This window comes from Egretta garzetta, unplaced genomic scaffold, assembly GCF_000687185.1.
Source record: "Egretta garzetta isolate BGI_Z169 unplaced genomic scaffold, ASM68718v1 scaffold6, whole genome shotgun sequence".
NCBI classification, from domain to species: Eukaryota; Metazoa; Chordata; class Aves; order Pelecaniformes; family Ardeidae; genus Egretta; species Egretta garzetta.
Genome location: NW_009260080.1, coordinates 232,953 through 255,215, shown reverse-complemented (window position 1 = coordinate 255,215; position 22,263 = coordinate 232,953). Strand labels below are relative to the sequence as shown.

Below are 22,263 nucleotides of genomic sequence, written 5' to 3'. Positions count from 1 at the left end.
AATTTAAAAGACTGGTGGATTTTTCAGCAGAATCCTGCATCAAATAGTAAAGATCAGTTATCTAAATCAATCTGTGCAAGAACTCATGTACGAACAGGGATCTTTTTCCTCCCAGTGAAACTGTTAAAATTGCCCTGAAATCCAACACTGACCAGATGTAACCAGAAGCTATTTGTACCAGTTTTGAAAGATGAAAGACTTATAGCAACAGGTTCAAAAGAAAACATCAAAAATACCACCTAAGCACTGCTTAGGCATCCAAAAATATAATGTAAAAGACTAAGAAAATTTTTACCTGTTTCATCTCCTGTTACAGCCATGATCAGCTTCTGCACACTCGATTCTCCTGTGCCTCTACCACAGCTCAGCGTGAACTGTTCCAAACTAGCAAGCATGTGCAGGATTACAAGCAAGAGCACTGACATCACAGTGACCTCACTTGCTTACCACTGTCATTAATATGCTCTGTCACTGGAACAGCTCACCGAAACTGCAGCGCAAAGAACTCCTTTTCCAGTAAACCTTTTTTTCCCCCCCCCTTCCATATTTCTATAAGCCTAGCTTTGTTCTTTTTCCCTGAATTATTCATAAAGCTACAGAAAGCACTCACCACAAAAGCTGGCTGTAAAGCAAAACCTGAAAATTCACAGCACTAACTGACAGAAATTAAAACGTGGCTCTAGAATTCCTGAATGAATCTGAATGATAAAGTCATGATTGGATAGAAAATAGGGAAATTTTAAAAAGACGTGCAATTGTTTTGATTGGAGCAGTTCCACTAAAAGGCAGAGAACTCTGTCGGACAGACATGCAAGACAGGAAAGCTTAATAAGCTGTAACAAATAGATAAATGAAAGGCTAAAGCTCCTTGTTTTAGGGAAGAACCCACAACCCACTCATTTAATTTCAGTGAAAAGCTTCAGAAAAGACTGAAGAAAGCTCCAAAGTAAGACAGCCTAAAGCGAGTGATTTCAGATGCTGTAACAGGCAGAACAGTAACTGAGTAAGGGCTACCTCTCCTCCATTCCCTCTTTTTTCAAAATAAGTCTAAGAGATCTGGTTTACTTAGTTTAAAAAAAAATAAAAATCTCAGCTCTAACAGAGTTACTCATCATTTACATCAATTTAAATTAAATTAGTTTCAGACCAACAGTCTAGGCACTGGTCTGTATGTAGGGCACAGCAAACTTCTAAGGCCTTTGTCTGTAATAAACAAACACAGACTGGTAATTCGTCAACTGTGAAACTATGCCAAGGACAGCAATAATGGAAGCATCAATGCAAAAAAGGAGCGCCCTGTGATTACAGACCACTGCAGGATCATATGAGCAGAAGATCACAACTGAAGCACACAAGAAATTCAAGCCACAGATCTCAAATATCACTGCTGTTCATATCACCAACCGTATTATGAAAACATACATAGATCCCAACAGCATTATTTTTGATACAACTTTTCTACACTTATTTTCATGAATAATTAAACACTTTTTTTTGCTTCAGCTAGCAAAAAAACCCCTTAACCTGTATTAGGAAACTGTCAGGACATCAGAACTGCCTCTTATTTTGCCTATGAATGCAAACTTGTAGCAAATGAAGTATCACTCAGTTGGATCAACACCTTGGGTGCTTTTATACTAATCCTTTTTTCCCGTTATGGGTTATCAGAAAATATCAAGCACAGGGTTTATGTGATGCCATGCATTATTACATGAGATTCATCAACAAATACTTTAGAAGAAATATAAATACATATGCTATCTGAAAGATTCTTAAACACATCTCTTCTGCCCTAGGAATGATACACGTCTACCTGTCCTAGTTTTGCCTGGGACAGAGTTAACTTTCCTCCTAGTAGCTGGCATAGTGCTGTGTTTTGGATTTAGTACGAGAAGAATGCTGATAACTCACTGATGGTTTAGTTGTTGCTGAGCAGTGCTTACACCAGGCAAGGACTTTTCAGCTTCCCATGCTCTACCAGGTACACAAGAAGCTGGGAGGGGGCACAGCCAGGACAGCTGACCCCAACTGACCAAAGGGATATTTCACACCATAGGACGTCATGCTCAGTATTTAAACAGGGGGAGTTGGCTGGGGGGCAGCGATCGCTGCTCAGGACAGGCTGGGCATCGGTCAGCAGGTGGTGAGCGGTTGCATCACTTGTTTTTCCTGGGTTTTATCTCTCTTTCTCCCTTGTTTTCCTTTTCATTACAATTATTATTATATTTCAATTATTAAACTGTTTTTATCTCAACCCACAAGTCTTCTTACTTTTGCTCCTCTGATTGTCTCCCCCATCCCACCAGGGTGGGGGGACAGGGAAGGTGAGTGAGCAGCTGTCTGGTGCTTAGTTGCCGGCTGCGGGTAAACCACAACACTACCCAAGATCATTATGAAAACATATGTAAGCGGAAAGATTACTAAGCAGAATATTGCTTTCCTATTATAATCTGTGCTATCGTGACATTAGGTGAACACTCAACTACAAAGTGCACATAAATGACAAATGACAAACTATATTCCTGCAGACTTTCTAGCATAAGCAAGATGACCTGTAGTAAAGACATATTAGAGACTTGTATATCCAACTAATTCCACTGTCTCACTCCATGCTGAATAACTCAGGTTTGCTGACGATATGCAAGTATTATCATAAAGAGATCTATATTACCATGAACATCCTCAGGTGCTTTCATATTCTTTATATATACTTTTTTTTATTAAAGATTTTTTTTAATTTTCCAGCATCAACAGCGTGAATAGTAAGTTGAAACCTTTTATCTTCTCATCATCTCTGAGTTCATGCTCACTTACTATTCCCTTTGTATTTTTCCCTGTATATGCTATGTAGCATTTTTTTCTGTGTCAACAGCTATGAGCATCACTAAAGCACTGGAGTTTGTTTGGGCCGAAGGAACAGAAAATCCCAGGAAGTCAACATCTCTGAGCATAGCCAGAGAACAAATCAATTTAGTTAAAGTATCTAGAAGCTTCAAAAACAGGATGTAGCAGATATTCAGTAACTGTCTCTGAATCCATTCTGAAAGTTTTCATCACAAGCAAAACATTTAATGGACTACACCATCGAGTAGTTGAGCCCATCACTGGGACCGAATAGGGAGGTTAGAGGACAGCCCCACCAGAGGACAACCCTGTAATGAGAAGTCAGTAAAGGAAGGCCAGCCAAATGAAATTCCCAAGGACTGAAATGCTGCCAGATACAATCCCTAAGTTCTGTGCTTCTTCACAGACTGGGGAGGCTTTAGGAAACAACTGAGGAGCTACTCTGTCCTCCCACCCCAAAGCTCTGAAGAATCAAAGCTATACATCACAAAATACTACAGTCAACTTGGAGAGACAGAGAAGTCCTCTAATTCAAGGGATATGTATGCCCATGTACAGAAAACATACTAGACTCATACTCAGAAAACATGAAGTACCAGAGTGGGAAACCTGTTTGGAGCACAGCCAAATTTGGGTCTTAAGGCTTTGCTAAGAATGTATTCATAATGATATTTAGGGAAGTTGTAACAGTACTATCTGCATGACAAAAACTAACATTTTGGCCAGGGGGGGTTCATATTATAGTCTCAGAGCTTCCTTGAAATGCTTCTGAAAAGTCCTGGAACGACAATCTATTTCAGCAAAGAATTAACCAGAGGCAGTGGAAGAATTCAAATTTCATATCACTACTTAGCTTTGTTTCAACAAGTTCAGATATCTACAAGCTATTACCTTTATTTACATACTGGGCTTCCTTTATAGCAAAGTGAGAGAAACAGCCACTTTAAAGACAGAACTTGTTTCAAACATCCATATTAGGGCAAAAAAGACCACCTCAACCTGGACTTCACCAGCTATGTCAGATATCTGTGTATACATTTAGTTGATGACTCTCATCCACTCCATGAATACATATTTAATGTCTTCCTAGGTCTTCTCATAATTTATTTCAGACAGCTGTTTTGCCTTACGAAAGCATTTGTATAGCCCTCCCTCCCTACTTCTCTGTGGTGATCCAAGAAAAAAAAAATAGGGAAAATAAATTCCCTATATCCTCCATGACAGCCATTAATTTAGTGTCTCCATACAGAAATCTCTTCCCCGTTTTCAAAGGTTTTCCTCAGCATAAGCCAAGTCCCAACCCTACTTTATCTGGTATTAATAAGAATCCAAGATACCTTTGGTCCTCAATCTCCCTCAGCATTTCCAAAAGGCTGGGAGCAGTGGAAAGAAAAAAAAAATCCTGCATAAACTACAGTAAGGTTCAAGAAGTCACTATTCACAGGTGTGCATTTTATAGGACCTACAAAGTGTCCTTTCTAATAACTACGAGAGTCATAAGTTGCAAGGAAATTCTGCCCCAAACATATCCAAAGAACTTCAGAACTTTTGTTTTATTAAGATTGATTAACTGCTGAAAAAAACAAATTATTTTCATATATTAAATGAGAGGCACCTTCAGCATCTCATTTCAACCTGTAACAGCACCTTTACTGCAATTAAACATATCTCTCAAAGTCTGGACAAGATAATTCAAAGCAGAAAGTGATTTTATACTGTTATTTCCTCTTCGTAACTTTTTTAACCAAAAGAAGTAGCTGCCTTACTGAACAGAGAAACTGAGTTTCCTCCTCAGACTGTCTTTCATCTTGTTATACTTAAATATTTTATTTAACAGTGCAATAATATCAACACAAAATGTAAAGTCTTTTAAGAAAAGTTGGTCTATATGAAAAAAACTAAAATGCAGTAGACTAATAAAATATACCTTGAACAACAACTTGGCTTCCCGGAACAAAAAACTGTTGTGTGCCATCAGGTGATTGTCCTGCATATTGCACAATGGTAGCACCTGGCTGAGGAGCTCCTGAATTTGTCATTGTTAATGTCTGTAGTCCATGGACACCATCAGAGGACGGATTAGAAATCTGGATTGCACCACCTTGAGTTATAGTAACTAAACATAAAAAAAAAAAAAGATAAGTTAGGCAACAGAAAGAGATATAACACACGTTAAAAGGCACACCTCCCTCTTTAAAATAAACATTGTCTGATAGGAGTCCTGGTTGTCTCCTTGCTTACAGATTAATTGCACAGTAAAACTTAAATAATGTTAATACTGATTTCCACAAATATAAAGCCTGTTGTGTAGTACATGCCATATGTATCATAGAATCATAGAATGTTTTGGGTTGGAAGGGATCCCTAGAGGTCATCTAGTCCAACCCCCCTGCAGGAGCAGGGACACCGCTAACTAGATCAGGTTGCTCAGAGCCCCATCCAACCTGGCCTATGTATAACAGACAAAAAGCAGTGTTTCACACATTTTATCTCTACATATCCAGAAATATTAACTCTCCCAAAATACAAGAAAAAATAGTAGCTCCTAGGCATAGAGAACCATTGTCGTTGTAAAAAGTAACGTAAAAAAGCTATTTGAAAAAAGTAAGAAAAAGCTGTGTTTATCAATTCCCACAAAACAAAACCCAGGACATGTAGACAAAGGAAGAGCAAGTCTTCTGACACTCACAATCCTTTCCTTAGTGTGAGAGAAAGTCTAGCCTAACAATGTTTTACCAAGTTGTAAAAACTGTAAGGAGTGCAATACTTATGTAAAAAGAGAAACAGAACAAAGGCGTTCCGCCCCTCCCCCCCCCCTGTAATCAACAACATGAAAAATACATTTTCCCCATTAAAAAATTCATAGTGTTGCTCACCATAATTAAATATTTAGACAAAAAACAAATTTCCTAGAGAGGTTATCAATTCTATATTATTTTTGAAATTAGCACTGTCTTTGTTAAGAGCAGAAATATCATAGAATCATTGAATGGTTTGGATTGGAAGGGACCTTAAAGATCATTTCTTTCCAACCCCTGCCATGGGCAGGGACACCTTCCACTAGATCAGGCTGCTCAAAGCCCCATCCAACCTGCCCTTGAATGTAGAGGGGTTTCTTGAACAACAGGGCCACAAAGTATTGTGGGAATACGTGGACAATCCAGGTTCTGTAAACAGCGTGTCCTTGGTACACTGAAACAAGCAAGAAGCTATGAGCTAAAGCAAAAATGTGCTGACCACAAGTAGAAACTAAGATAGCTGTGTTCTTTGTTTTATATATCCAATCAGTACTTGAGAATAAGCGCGTGGACAGTAAATCTTAAACCAATGAAAAGTATTACAGGTGCCATCACTGTCTGAGGAGAAGCGCGCGGACAGCTAATTGTTAAGCATTTGTAACCAAGCAGTGAATAGTGTACGCGTGGCGCGGAAGCACTAAGACTATATTAACCATGTTGTAAGCACAATAAATCGGCATTTGCTTGATCATATTGATCGTGTGCAGTGTCCGTGACTTCCGCGTCAACACTTGAACACTACCACCTCTCTGGACAAGCTATTCTAGCGCCTCACCACCCTCATGGTAAAGTATTTCTTCCTAATATCTAATTTAAATCTACCCTCTTTTGGTTTAAAACCATTATCCCTCATCCTATCACTACACCCCCCAAGAGTCCCTCTCCATCTTTCCTGTAGGCCCCCTTTAAGTACTGGAAGGCTGCTATAAGGTCTCCCTAGAATCTTATCTTCTCTAGGCTAAACAGCCCCAACTCTCTCAGCCTGTCCTCTTAGGAAAGGTGCTCCAGCACCTGATCATCTTCATGGCCTTTCTCTGGACCCACTTGAGTAGGTCCATGTCTGTTTTATGCTGGGGACCCCAGAGCTGGCACACAGTACTCCAGATGGGGTCTCACAAGAGCTGAGTAGAAGGACAACATCACCTCCCTTGACCTGCTGGGCACATTTCTTTTCATGCAGCAGCCCTGGATGCAATTGGCTTTCTGGGCTGCTAGCACACATTGCTGTCTCATATTCAGTTTTTCATCCACCAGTACGATGAAGTGCTTCTCCACAGGGCTGCTCTCAATCCAGTCATCAGCCAGCTTTCATCCATGTTTGGGATTGCCCTGACCCAGGAGCAGGACCTTGCATTTGTTCCTGTTGAACTTCATGAGGTTTGCACGGGCCCACCTCTCAAGCCTGACAAGGTCTTTCTGGATGGCATCCTTTCTCTCTAGAGTATCAACTACACCATTCAGCTTGGTGTCATCTGCAAACTTTCTGAGGGTGCACTCAATCGCATTGTCCACGTCCCCAACAAAGATGTTAAATAATACTGGTCCCAATGCAGACCCCTGAGGGACACCACTCATCACTGGTGTCTAACCCAGACATCAAGATGTCGACCGTAACTCTGAGTGTGACCACCCAGACAATTCCTTATCCACCAAGTGGTCCACCCATCAAATACATCTCTTGTGTTAATTAAAATACCCATGGAACTTTTAGATGAGAACCCAATTACCAAGAAGTAACAAACTTCTTTCTCCCCCAAAAGATATCTAAACTACAATCACTGTCATTGTATTTAAAGTGGTCTGAAATGGTACAGAAGTCACATGTAAGTACAGATTCCAGAGTGCAAACTCCTTTGATTTCACTGTCAGATTCGCAGTATTTGATTACATTCTTGAAGGTTCAGATCTGTTTATCTGAGTACATGATTTGTTAGACACCCATGTGAGTTTTGAGACAGTTGATTTAAAATGTTCTGTGTCGATAATAGTAGGTTATATTGAAAGGGCAACATCAGATAATAGCACTTCAAAGATCTTATTAGTAAAATGTTATTAGTAAATTAGGCAATAGTAACTATCTAATAGAAACTCAGCTAAATTTTATAAGTATGTAGTAGAGTTATCTACCAAAATGGCCAAATCCCAGAAGCTAAATTAGCTTCTTTTGGGGGAAAATGGGGAATTCCTCTCAAGCCCTATCTAAAACAGGGTTCAGCATGGACTTCCCTTGGAATGGGGAACATGTAATGTAGGAACTAGATGGGTGCACAAGGGCTCCACACATAAGGCATTGTGGGAGCGGGGGGTTGAAATAAATGAGCAAGATATTTCAGTCTGGCCTCCAAAGCAGAGTGTCCCATTTTGGGGCACAGTGGGAGAAGCAAGAAAAATAAACCATTGTCTCCTCTACTCTTCATGAGATCCAGGACAAGAGCAGGCTCCTGGCAGCATGTGAGCTTCCCAGCAGGACTTGTCGCCTCTACCTCCCAGAAGTTACACACAGCTGAATTCTGCCTCTCTCAGAGTTACCACCATCACAGTACCGTACCCCATAAAAACCAGTCAGTTTGGGTTCCTGAGCAGTAAAACATCAGCACATAATCATACAAAGTTCTTAGCTCCACAGTGAGCCTGGGTAAACAATTATGTCACAGCTGTTCTGCAATTATTCATTCAGATCACAATCCAGTCCTTTCTAAACGAGAGTGAATTAACTCCAGTAACTCCTTCCCTTACAGGATTGATTCCTGCCATGTTACCAGGACACCACACTGCGCCCACCCCATTCACTGTCCTGATCTCAACTGCTGTACAGACCTTTGTTGTGCTGGAGCTCTACTGAAACTTGGGCCTTCTAGGAAGAATATAGGACTTTCCCGAACAGTCCCTGGAGTCGTACATCATGCAGGTGGATATAAGTAGCATCTTCTCTTCTAGCTAGGACTGAATACGATACTAATTCCATCCCCTGAGTATGACCAACAGCTCTAATCCAGAAAAATCAGATCTTGCCCTCCCTTGTGAAACTGTGAAAGGCAACTGAAGTTGGTCTTTCCCAAAAGATTTCTTAATTCCCAATTGTTAAAAACCTGTCCTAAGACAGCAAGCAATCCAAACAGATGGCAAAAGAACTAGTAAACTTCACTGCCCCTGCATCGTTTCAGACAGAACATCATGATACGCACAGGTAGGTGGTGTGGGGGGGGCAGTTGATTCATACACTCCAACTGAACAAACAACTCTTGCACAGCTAGACCACCACCACAGGTGAGGCAAACCATTTTTTTTTCAGTATTCAGTAACCAACATGACAGAAATGCAGCTGTCAGAGAAGGTTTGTAGTCAGATCAGGCTGCAAGGCTCATACACAAGAGACCGCCTTATGCAAAACTAACCATTCCCCTTAAAAAAGATAAAACACATGTTGATGGAGGTAACTGGGAAAGACATTTTATCTAGCTGGTCATGCCTGTCAGCCTGTTTGCTTCCATAAGCCAAAGCCAAGAAGCTCTGAGGAAAAAGATACTTGGAAACCATGGCAACATACCATTTTGGTTGGTAAAATGAACACAAAGAACAGCCATCACTGCTGCTAGTAGAAAAAAATATATTTGTTTTTCAGAAAAATTTACTTATCAAGTTCTTTCAGAAATAGTCATCCCAGACATCCAGACACCAACATATAGTCAAAATTATCTTTTCAACTAAATTGCCCTTCCTGTGCAGGAATAGAGAGAACAGTAGAGAACACAGGAATCAGAAAATGTAGTAACATGGTATCTGTTTTAAACCAGGGCACAGTATAGATGGCTGTAGTGACACTGCAAGACCATTTCTTCATTGCCATAGACACTGTACCAGCTTTATGCATAAGCTGCTGGATGCCTGCACAAGAGAACCCACGCAACCAACGGTGGCTGAGAAAAGAAGAGTACTCAGATGCAATAATGACAAGCAGAAGTAGAGCGCTATTGACAGGAGACGTAAAGGTAAAATAGCTACATGTAGTGACCTTCTACATCACATCCAGACTCAGATCAACACAGGAGATGCTGCATTCCTACATAGCGTTCCCAGTTTTAGCTGACAGCAGTTCCTGAGGATCACAGGCAGCCAAAAGGGTGGCTGCTCAGAAACGCTCCAGACCTGTGCCTTGTAAATGCAAGGACTAGAAGTAAACAGTCAAGCTCTCTTTGGTAAATTCCAAATTAAGACCCCCCTCTACTACAAGGAGATGACCATTCTTGCCACCAGACTTAACTTGAAATCTAACTTTTTTGGCAAGCAATATCGTTAAGGTAATGACCAGCAACCTAAGAAAGATTTTGATGCAATTTTTCCTAGCCAGCATTAGAGAGAACACACAGACTTCACTGCAGCAAAAGATGTGTGATATTTTAACTTACAAAGTCTAACTTAAAAAAAAAATTCAAATTAATGAACTAATAAATTGGGTAAGAACAACTTTGAGCCAGAATCAGGAGAGCCTATGAAGGATGACATTGCATCCTGAAGCAATGACTCATTATGGCTGAGAACCTACTTAAAGTAATTTAAATATATAGCACGTGTTTATTCAAAGAAAAAGCAACACAAAAAAGAAATCTTCTATGCTTGCCTCATGCAAAAGCCAGGTTTAAATTAAGATTTAATTAAAGTTTTGTGGACTCTCTCAATTCAAGCACATTGTTGGTGATGCTCTCTGTTGTTTGATTTTTCAGAAGTAAATGTTTGACTGAACAAGAAAGCAAAACCTGTGAATTTCATTATTCTTTTATACACTTCCCTGTCACTGTGATTTATAGCTACATTCAAATTAAAACATCCTCAATTAAGAAGTAAGAATCACCTCCTGCAAGACATTGTGAATAAAAGTACAACTCCGGTTTCCTAGAGGAATATATAATTAAGAAACCTATACTCCTAATTTCTTAGAAATCCTAAACATTTGGAGGCTCACTAGAATATAGTACAGAAACTATGGCACTTCTTTTTAAGCCCGGAAACTGGCTTTTTTTTTTAAAAACGAAACCTAAGCCAAACCAAAAATATAATTCAAAAATTGAAGAAAATAATTTAATTTGGTCAACGATACATGCCAGATTCTGTACTGGATGTCATTTAGCATGACCACGGGTCCACAGAATAGAGCCCTTCAGATGCCGGACATCATGAAGCAGACATTTCTTTATGTCTATACCTTATAGAAAGGGTAAGAAAAGCCAAAGAAAAATTACGTTCTATGCTAAGGGGTAGATAATATTACAGGAAATGCTGCTTTCTCAGAGCTGATAATTACTTTAGTTGCATAAATTAGAAATAACTGAGGAATTCTAAGGGTGACTAGAATACAATTAGAGAGCGATTCTATCCTCTTTTGTTTGCCATTGCAATGTTTTAATAGACTTCCTCTGTTCTCTTGTTCCAGGAAAAAAATGCCACAACTTTTCTTTTGCAGTTTTCCTGTGATTGCAAAGGAAAAATACCTGCATTCCAGTGTGGCTACCCATGAAAAGATGTGAAAAAAAGATAACTGTAGAAGTGAAGCTTTATCCAATAAATAATTGAAAAAAAGAGTTATTAGAAAGTTATTCCTTAGATTATACATGATTAAGCTGAAAGCTATATGGGGAGCAGGTTACACAACATTTTTAACATAAATGCAGGGATAAATAAATAAGTAAGTAAAATCTATATAACAGAACTGTGAATTTAACTTTTAACCTGTGTTTGGATGAAGTATCAAATGTTGGAGACCTCAATTTAGGTTAATTCTGCAGCTAAAGTGATCATACTTGACAACTGGAGAGGAAGAGACATAGTTCTTTGAAGAAAGAAAATTCAAAGTTAAGAAATAATCTCACACTCCAACCTTACACTTTAAAGTCTAACTCACTAATTGTCATTTCATGTAAAGAATAGCGCTAATACATAGCAAATCACAGTAATTTGAAACTGCAATGCTTTGCAACACTAAATATTCACATAAAGGTGTGAACATTTTCTGTTTCACCTGAGCCTCACCTCCACATAAGAGTTCTAGAAGGACTAAATCTAGCAACCAACAACCATTACAAGAAACAGACTGAAAGTCTATAATGCCCATGTTAGGAAAAATTAAATATAAAAATTGAAATTATTTAGGAAATTATTTAGGAAATACAGAAGCTCTCATTCTTCACCAAAATCCAACACCTCTACTTCATTATGGAACCCTCAGAAACAAAGTTGTTCCTATGTACGTTCTACATCATCACACAGTTATCTTTGCAAACATACTGTATTGCCCTGTGTTAGTATGATACAGGCTGGTTGGCATGGCCATTGCAGAAATTCCAGAAGGCGCTCCTTCATCTTCTGACTTTTCTTCTTCTTCAATCTTTGGTACTGCAGGAACATCTGATGTTAGTTCATTCAAAATTTTTCTAAAAAAAAAAAGAAAAAAAAAAGTAAATAATTTTATATATTTGAAATTCCATATCCATGAGAAAACCAAGTCACTGGCTTTTATCAGACGGTTTTGCTATAATATATACACTGCCTTTAAAAACCAGCAAAACCAAAATAGAAGTTTCTTACCGGTATGAAGGCCGCCTTGAAAGTATTTCCCTACGTTTTTGAGAATCAATTATCCCTTCTGATTCTGCAGATTCATCTGCAATCGATGCTACCTGTAATAGCAAAGTTTCCAAAATTCATAACGTCATAAAAAAAGATAGCAACAGAGTAAAAGATTATTTTAAAAAATTCCTTCCATGTTTGCATACAGGAAGTTTATGCACTTATTTATCACTAATCATGTGATCTTAGACTTCTTTTTCCAAAGCAAATTGCAATTATGAGGTTAGCAACACATAGCCACTTAGATGACATCTTCCATTCAATAAAGGAGAAAAAAAAAAAAAATCAAAATAATCCAGGTTACTTTTTTGTGAATGACACCTAGAAAAAGTACTGAAGACAGAAGATTTCTGTAAATATAAAAATATTATACAATTTAATTAGCTTTTAATGTGAAAACAAACATTTAAAATACAGAATACTGCACTAATGCACCTTAAATAACAGTATACAAAAGCCTTTTCACAAACACACCAAAGCTATTTAGAAAATAAATTTATTTAAATGTACATATTCATTACACTTATACCAACACATATTCATAAATACAAATACATTGCTTGGCAATACTGCGTGAGTTTTAGCAATGCCTGACAAGTCCACAATGTCTCATTTTCTCAGACTTTTATTAGTAGTATTTTCATAGGTTCTTTTTCTCTTAAAATTACCCAGTATGACATTAAGGTCTGAAGCTGAATCACACTCTTTACCAGCAACTATCTTATTATACAGAACTGAAAGTGCTTAGTGAACAAGGAAAACATGCTATTTTCTTGATTCATTCAACTACTCAGAGCTACTGGTGTGTAAGATCTCCAAACTTAAACAGTGCAGTAAAGTTAGTGAGGAAAACGACCTTTTCACATAAAGACAGAGCAGACTGCCATTTCCGACCAAGTGCTGTGTTAAGCTAACACTGAACAAACATAAGTCAAGTGACTAGAAGGCTCAAGTGTTTGACCTGGGTGCAGTGGAGGCTTCCCTGCAGCTCAGGGAAGACAAGGAAGAGCTCTAGAACTGATGTGGCTGCCAGGCCCGAGTGCTTAGTGCTAGAAACAAAACCTGCTTGACCTCAACAGAAAATGACTGTCTGGAAGGTTCTGGAAATTTATAGGCCTATGTCACCCCAACTCAAGTCTATAAAACTACACCTTAGAAGAGCTACAGGCTATTGCAGAATGAAATAATCTCTTTGCTTCTTAATTTTATTACATTCCAGTTCTGTGTAAAAATATTTAATGTAGCCTCATTTTGCTGGGTAATATGTAGGAAACATCATTAAAACTCTAGCTGCCTAATGAAAAAAAAAAAAAAGACCACCTAGAAATAATGAGAGGTATTTCTGCATGTCTACAGCTGTATAGCTCCACACCAGACTTCAGAGTTGACTGGCAGAGATAGAAGAGCTTCAAGAATTTTGCATTGATCCTTTTGCAGGATGGACCCATGCTGACCAGCAAAGAGATCTTCTGAAAGGCATTTTTCTCCAGTGCCCTCCAGCAACCTGCTTGTGGATTGACCTTCAAGCCTCCAGCATACATCTTCAGAACTAAGGCATTATTACACAGCTGAGAGCCTGGGCATCCTATCTCAAAACAGAACTCTCATTCTGCGGGGGCAGGAGGGGAAATATGTTTGTCCCAGGACAAACAGCAGGAAAACAAGACCTTAGTGCCTTTAAACCTTCCCATTCCACTAAGGGTTACCAGTAGCCATCCCTAGTTTGTGAAGATGGCCAAAGAAGCCAGCAACAGTCATACTTCGGGAAGAAGGTAAGGAAATCACAAGATGATTTAAGCATTTTAATGTGGAAAAGGACATTTTACGGAAGAAATTTCAGAAGTTCTAATTTTCATCAAGACAGATAAATGTAGCATTTCAATTTGTTCTAATAGTAAGCAACTGAGTTCACAACGCTAACCAATGGAAAACATTGCCATTTTTTCTTGGACATCATTCAGACTTCAACTTTACCACACTACCCTCCATTTGAACAAATTTAACTTTGAGCTTATGTTAGTCTGCCAATACCCAATATATTACAGGGGTGAGCAAGTAGAAAAGACAAATAATCTGAACTTCAAACCTTCCTATATGTAAAACAACATTAACAAAACAGTGAGGAACATGATACAGATAAGCATATTTTCATCCTAAAAGCAACAGCATTATAAGAAAAAAATTTTGAACACTTCCTGGTTTAAAGCTGCAGGTGTTTGAGGGAAAGGTCATGCAAGCTTTAACATCAACCTTCAACACTTCTTTTTTTTCTAAATTAAACTAATATAATTTCCTAAGTTCCCCACTGTCTGGCAGACATAGGATATCAAGTTAAAGCCACATGATCTGGAGGAAATGCCAGGTGGCAGGATAAAGTACTTAAGAGGATCACAGAAGGACTGAACAGCCTCTGTAATGGAGTAATTTACAGCATCTTCAAGCCCTTCTTGTACAGTCACCTTGTTTGCCATTAGCATGTTCAAATGCAACCAAAGCAAAACCCTGGAACTAACTAGTCAGTAATAATCAGGACACAGGTTTCCTGTCTCTACTCCTTAGGGAAAACAGCCAGAGTTCACTCAATGCAACAAATAGTCAACTTCCACTCCCCTAAGAAGACACAGCAGCAGCTGGAAGGGGATTCCAGAGAAATTCCTCCTTCTGAGCTTTGGAGCAAGTCCTCTATTTTTGCACATACATCCTGACTATACTGACTTGAACAAAAGCAGTGACAGAAACTGGGAATGGCTGTATTATGCTTCTTAGAAAGAATTCCATTAAAATAAAGTATTTATTTTGAATACTCCGATTTGACTTCAAGTTTGGTCCAAACCCAAGTCTCTTGCCATCTACTGCACCTGTTTCAGTAGTGTTCTGGAATTGCAAAACCTTACCATGTCCCATGATCTGCACCTACTGCTTACAAATAAAATATTCAGTATCCAGCCATCTTTTTCTCTAATCTCTAAGATAAGTCACACTTACACGTGCCTTTTTATTTATTATATTTGAAAGCTACTAAGCACTCTCAAACATTAAAGGCAGCTTCTCAAGAGGACTGACAATGCTTGTGTCTTCCTTAATGCATTGCAAGGACTGCTGGTAAAACAGTTCACACATAACAGGTGTACAGCCTCTCTTACCAGACCTATCAATTCTATTTGCAAAAAGCCATTCAGCTGATGTTTCACAATCAGATTTTAAGAAAACTAGAACAAAGGCATTCCTAGCTACAAGAAAAACACCAAGGGGAAGCCATTTTCAAAACACTGCAAGTTCATTTTCTCTTGTCTTTTTCACTATTTAAAAGCTCTGAAAACTCTTACACATTTTGCACCAGTCCCCAATTTCTAATGTCAGCAACTTTAAACATGTGAAGTTTTGCCAAATAAATGTTTCATTTGAGGCTGCCCTTATTTTTGGTCTTTACATATCCACACCCACAAAAAGCAATACCAGATGCTCTAACAGGGCCTGCTAAAAATGACAAGGAATCATTTGACTATAATACATTTACTTCTATTACATTCAGATGCTCTCCAAAAATACAGTATGAGATACTTGGAAACGTATGAGTTCATAGTCTTGTTAGAAAAATGATGTGCATAGAATTTAACAAAACAGAAAAATTGCAAGATACACTGAAATAAGGCCACATTGCTACACAAATTTGCTGTTGCATAAGTTCAGGGTTCCAAGACACAATTTCTTAAAAGATAAACAGGAAGCATTAAGGAGTCGCTACACAATACTTGTATTGCTGCTAGTGGTTGGCTGTTTGCCACCTTCTCCCCCGCCATTTCCCGCACCATATGAGTAAGTCTTGCAATACTGGTAGGAATGAAGAGAAACTGAAGATGGGGTTGGAGGAAGAGTTATGAAGCACCAAATATTCATGAAAATGTAACAATAAAAGAGCTAACCTGAACAGCTTGCATGTGTGGTGACTGAATGACTGAGGGCTGTGTGGCTTGAATGACACCCTGGACATGAACAGTTTGACCAGAAGGCAACTGCACTAGAGTTACAGCTGGAGATCCTCTTCCAGCACTTGATGCAGCTACAGAAACCTGCAAAAATTACAATCATCATGTTTAAGTAACAAGCCTTAAGACTTCAGCAAATGCTTTTTTAGAAGTGATACTGAAACTGGTTTTGATGCCATATCTAAAATAGCTTAGATGCGTGTTAATTATCACACACAGAAATAAACTAGTTTTACTAGTAAAAGTTGGCGTGTATCTTTCCAAATGGTATGGAAAGCTTAAAAATGTACCCTAACAATTTTCAAATCTTTCTCTTTTTTTTTTTACCTCCAGAGACTTCATGATTCCTTTTCACTTAAAAACAACCCTAAGCTATCACACGCTAAATCTGCTGTCGCTAGCATGAAGGTTAGGAAGAACCTCAAGAAATGTAACAAAAAATATCAATATTCACTGAAGTGGCATGTTGCTACAACAACATACAGAACACGTTCTTAGTCAAGAAAAAAAAAAAATTAAAATAAATCCAGAACTGCTTTGGTTTTGCTTTACTTGTTAGGCAAGAAGTTGTGCTTTTCAGATAAAGGTCTCAAGAGACACAAGAACTTTTCAAATGGCAAAAAAAAAACCTGATAAAGAACTACTTGGATTTTTAATCTGACTTAGTTTAATAAATTCTCTTTATACATATCTATTTATATATCAAGAAAAACAGAGTTGGAGTTTATCAGTGCTTTGATACAACAATAAAAATAAAGAACAGCTGAATCTTCTTTAAGCCTAGCACAGCTGAAGAAAGGGTTCTGGTTAGGAATAATCTGATCCCTTTTTCTGATGACAATTTGGAGCACACACAGCTTTCCCCAGCCCTTGGCTCTCAACCATCAATACTGAGGATGAATGAGCTAAGAAACAGTTAAACACCTAGGGGCTAAAAAGTAGTTTCATATTTATGCTATTACTGTTAAGTCTATTAACAGAAACAAATACTGAAGCAAAGGGAAAACACTATGACTGATCTCAAGTTCTGTGTGATGAAACATCTCTAAACTCAGAAAAGGAAGAAAATGACAAACATAAATCATAGGATAAAAAGAGATATTGTGGTTTTCAAAGTAAACTGCATTGAAAAACCTTATTTCTATATTCTGCACGTACAAGAATAAATTCAGAGTCACATCTAAAATTCTGGTATTATTCGCTTCCTAGCTTTCTCAGCCCCAAAAGGTATCTAGTATGAGCAGTAAAGGTAAAAAGAGATGACAGTGAGAAGAAAAACATGATGAATACTGAATATTTTTCTTAAAAAAAGTGTTAAAGAAAGTTTTGTATTTTTCTGTATTCACACTGAAGGGTTTTTTTAAATTCCAAATATTAAAGCAGCTTTCATTCCTGATCCATATGCCATTGTTTGCCTGGGACGCATTCTTTTCTTGAAGCAAGAAAAAAAATTTAACTACTACTAAGATGCACTACTATCAAAAAGACCAGATGTTGGCTCTAATTATCTTGAAGAAACAATGTTTCTAGGAAACAGAAACAGGATCTTGTCAACATTCACTATGTAATTGTTCAATTGTTATAGGCAACTGACCCGCTTTTCAGGAAATAGAACAATTCAGGGCATTTCTAACCCCAAAATGGAAACAATCATTCCTTAAATGGTATTAAATAGCAACATGTAAATAGGACGTACAAACCTTCTACCCAATCTATAAAACAAATATTATCAGAGATTTATCAGACGGAGATATTTGAGACTGAGATCTAGAAAGTCTCAAAGGTCTGAAGAGTATGGTCTATTTTGTGTCAAAGCTGACACCATCCTAAACCCAAGCTTCAAGGAAAGAGCATGGAGCACTCTAAACACAACATGCTAACTTTTCAAAACATTACAAAAGCAATTTCACCAAACCTTTTGATTTACTGCTCTCTCTGCAAGAGCTGCAACCTGATACAATATTCTGTGTATCAGAAAGAACTTTCTAAGTACAACACACACAAAAACAGTACAAGGTGAACAGTTTTTGAGTTTCTTTTTAGTACACAATGGGTCAGGCACACATAACCAGGAAGTAATCCAGTACTCAAGATTAAGAAACACTACATTCACTTCAAAGCTCCTTATTCAATATAACCACACAAGAAAAAAGGAAAACCACACTCAGTTTATACCCTTTTAGACTACAGTTTACAATATCACAGGAGAAATAGTTTTATTCCCATTCATTCAGGTAAGAGATTAAATGGGGGGCTAGGGTTTACGGATGAGAAGAACAAAGTATTTTAAAACTGGATCAAACCAAAAGTGATTTGTTTGTTCATTTATACCTACTTTAAACAGCTCAATTGGATTTGATCACTGCTTGCTGAGTTTCCACAAATACCCAAAAGTCACACAGTGTGTAACCTACAAACTTTACTTTGAAACATCTGTGATTCTTTCATATTAGGTTCGCTTTCTGTAACTAAGACAGAAAAAAAATATATTTCCAACTTAATATTCTGCATCTCTTTCATAAATATTATAAATTATTAAACCAAAACAATTTCGATTCACATTTCCCTTTGCTTTGTTTTCAAATTGAATATTCCCATGTTAACCGAAATATTAGAATCTTTTGACATTATCATGTATAAATGCTGACTGAAACAGACCTGGCAAAAAAATTATTTTCTGACATCAGTGATGAGCAATGCTGCCTTTAACACCATTACTTCAAGGGCTGTCTGGCACAGTGACTGAAAGCAATCCACTGAAGGAACTCAGGAACACAAAGCGTGAGAGGGGAAGCTTAACACATTAAGCACCTGGTTTAACAGTGTAAGGGTTATGTCCCTGGCAACGGCAGAGACTTCAGATGTTGTCGTGTCCTTTTAGGTTCTATCCTCTTAGGTATGCAGCAGTCAAATCTAATAGCTTCAACAAGTATCAACCATGCATCCCGTCATAGCAGTATGGGCTCATACTTCATATGTCTGGAAATATAAGTGCTCCCTCTTCCAAGAGGGGAGAGAAAAGCAGCCAGCAAAAAAGACCATGAAGGATCTTCATACGCATTCTTCCAAAGATATTACTCATCAGTTAGCTGACTTCAGGATGCATCGTCCATCTGAACAGTTATACTGTGGATGTACGCACTCTTGCCACCCAAGGTCAGATAACTTGTCCCTACGGAGTACTAACAGTTTATGTTCACATTCAACCCCTCATAGCTCAAACGTTGCTGATATGAAGTATGCAGTGCACAGCTCCATCTGCTTTATGTCCCTGCTGTAGAATCTAAACACTACAAGGACTCCAGAAGTAAAGTGAAAAGTACTTCTGGAAAAGACAATGGAAACCCATCCTGGAATCACCTAATAAAAGAACAAAGGACTCTCCACATTCAGGCACTGAGTAGCCTCTATGACGAAAAGCTGAAGACAGGGAAGTTTTGGTCAATTCCAAAGCTAATGCCAAAAAAAGCAGCACATAGTTTTAAGGGAGACAAGGTTAGGCTGATTTCAGCCATTTGGTGACAAGCATACCCTTGAGGAAGCACAAAATTGCGTCAAGGCTGCAGGTTTATAATGCTCTAAACATCAGTTTTGCTAAATGTCCTGGACTTGCATTTAGAAGGCTGGTTTTAAAGCCATATTTACACAGCCTGGCAAACTTCTACAGGGCTCAATCTGTTGGGAGCAAGATTTAACACGAAGTTCGATGCCGAAAGCCCACAAGGAGAATACCCCTTCAGTGTTAAACCTGAGCAGGCCCAGCTTGCAATGGCTATGCACACCAGGTTCTGGAAACTCCCTCTGCTCTCTCGGACAGCAGTTCTCACATTGTAAATCCTGACCCATGTCTAGTTCAGGGCCAGCAACAAGAGGTCAACAGATGGTATCTCAGACCAAGACAGCAGACAGCTCTACTGATAAAATATGACAACGTTTACATAAAGTGATTCAAAGAATCACATCAAGGATGTAGGATTAAAGGGAAAAAAAAAAAAAAAAACCAACACCCAAACCACAACTGAAAGTATTTTTGTCAATTCTGAGAAAGGTCTAAGTACATTGCTCTTACATTTTTTGAGTTATATTTAGTGTAGCTGAGCAGAGGGCAACACAGGATGCACAGACGGCCTCTAGAAATCCTGCAAAAGGAACATCTAATTTCTCTTTGAATACCATGCAAATCTAATTGTTCCAAGGTACAAGTTTGACTATCATCAACATTATCAGAATATTTCAATCCAAGTTAAATTCCTTTTAAGAACAGCCCTATACATATTAATATAAGATCTGTGCATGTGGGACAGAACCCACAGAGTCCATTCTCAAAACAGGTTGAGAAATTTTCCACCTTGCACCTTTGTTCTTCCCTGAAGAAAAGGTGTCAAGCTTCTGTACAGGTGCTCTGTACACTTCCAACAGCTTCTAAAGACAACCACCAAAATTTTTACAAATTAGTATTTTCTTACCTACTTCTTTTCGTGGCTGGATCACCAAAACAATGCCGTGTCTATTCATTAACTGGCTTAAGGTGAGAGATGCAAGAAATTTAGCTACAAATGTGATCTTATTCTACATTAATTAATTTTCTTTAAAAAAAAACCCTTTAAAGACAGAAAATGTCAATTTTGTCTCAATAAATGAAAGATGCATCTCATTTTTGCTAGTTTCTAATTTACTAATTTTTGCTTTTGCAGAAGAAGTAATTTTAGTTTCATCACCAAAAAATTGCAGGAGTATATAGCAGTATCTATTACAAAAACTATGGAGAAAAAAACCCAGAACAACAACACACTATCTTTTCTCTACTAATAATAGGTCACCCTTAGCATTGGAGGTTATCTCATCCCTCCGTTGTGCTCCAGCCCAGACGTTCTTAATGTCTCCCTTCTCTCCCTCCCAAGAGGGAAGACATTAAGAATGCTTCAGCACAAAACATTGTCTGACCTCTAGAGATTATCACCTCATTGAATACCCTGTCTGCCTTTTAAAGACCAAATGGCAGGTGTTTCTTTAAAAGCCTGAACTCCAAAGGAGAGGAAAAACATGCCCACAAACAAAAACCCTCACAAAACTCCTACCTCCTATGCAGTTGTATCCCCCAGCATTTTGCTAGTAGTTGTCTGGCCAAAGTCTCAATTAAACAAAAAAATGAGTCAATTAAAAAACCATGAAATTCCATGAAATCTGAACGTAAAAAACACCACCTTACTTACTATGAGGGCACTCCAGTACCGGCACAGGTGCTCAGAGAGGTTGTGGAGACTCCATTCTTGGAGATATTCACAACCCCACTGGACGCGGTCCCGGGCAACCTGCCCTGGCTGACCCTGCTTGCGCAGGTGGGTTGACCTAGATGATCTCAAGAGGTCCCTGACAACCTCACCTGTTCTGTGATTCTTTGATAATACACAGAAAACTACAAACTGAGTATTAAAAGATAGTGTATTGAAATGCTTTACTTCTGACTGAACAAAACCAAGGTATGAACAAAAAACCCAGAGATGGCTAAAAAGAAGCCCTCAGTTTCAGTTACCAGGCATTTTACCTGTCAGTAAGAGCCAAGTAATTCTTTTCTCCTATTTCTGCACATTTGCAAGAAAACTAGTAGGAGAGATGACTGGAAGCTGGCGCAAGGTACATTTCAGTTACTTTAAGCGGTTGCGTTCTCTTAACTGCACTCCTCCAGGGGCCGAAGAGGGAGAAGGAGCTGTCTGTGCCCTTCTATAACAGTCAAAATACACAGACGCCAGACCAGCGGCACAGCCACGAATTCCTCAGGAACACCCCGAATTTCCCATCCCATGCCAGCAAAAGCAGAGGGAGATGTCGCACGGGAGGTCCCTGCCTGGCGCAGGGGTTAACCTCTCAACGTCCATCACTAACCCTCACCATGACAAAGCGCCTCACCTTCAGAGCCTGCCAGGCAGGCACATAGGGCAAGAAAGCCCTCCTCATTTTAAGCGCCACCACAAGGCCTTTCGGCGATAAGCTTGCCGGCAGGGCCCGCTTTACCA

At 38.7% G+C, this 22,263-nt stretch overlaps 1 protein-coding gene across 8 annotated transcripts in view; it reads right to left on the bottom strand.

The window, feature by feature from the left end:
- CREM (cAMP responsive element modulator) overlaps positions 1-22,263 on the bottom strand; it is a 31,497-nt gene that overhangs the window by 6,595 nt on the left and 2,639 nt on the right. For 2 of the 8 annotated variants that reach the window (XM_009641331.2, XM_009641330.2), the window contains exons 3-6: positions 16,187-16,333; positions 12,222-12,313; positions 11,922-12,067; positions 4,772-4,960 (exon numbers count right to left, since the gene is read on the bottom strand). In XM_009641331.2, coding sequence (XP_009639626.1) covers positions 4,772-4,960; positions 11,922-12,067; positions 12,222-12,313; positions 16,187-16,333 — 574 coding nt within the window. Of the gene's footprint in view, positions 1-295; positions 434-4,771; positions 4,961-11,921; positions 12,068-12,221; positions 12,314-16,186; positions 16,334-19,997; positions 20,082-22,263 lie in introns of those variants that run through there. The other 6 variants (XM_009641333.2, XM_009641332.2, XM_035896812.1 and 3 more) reach the window with 5 other exon arrangements.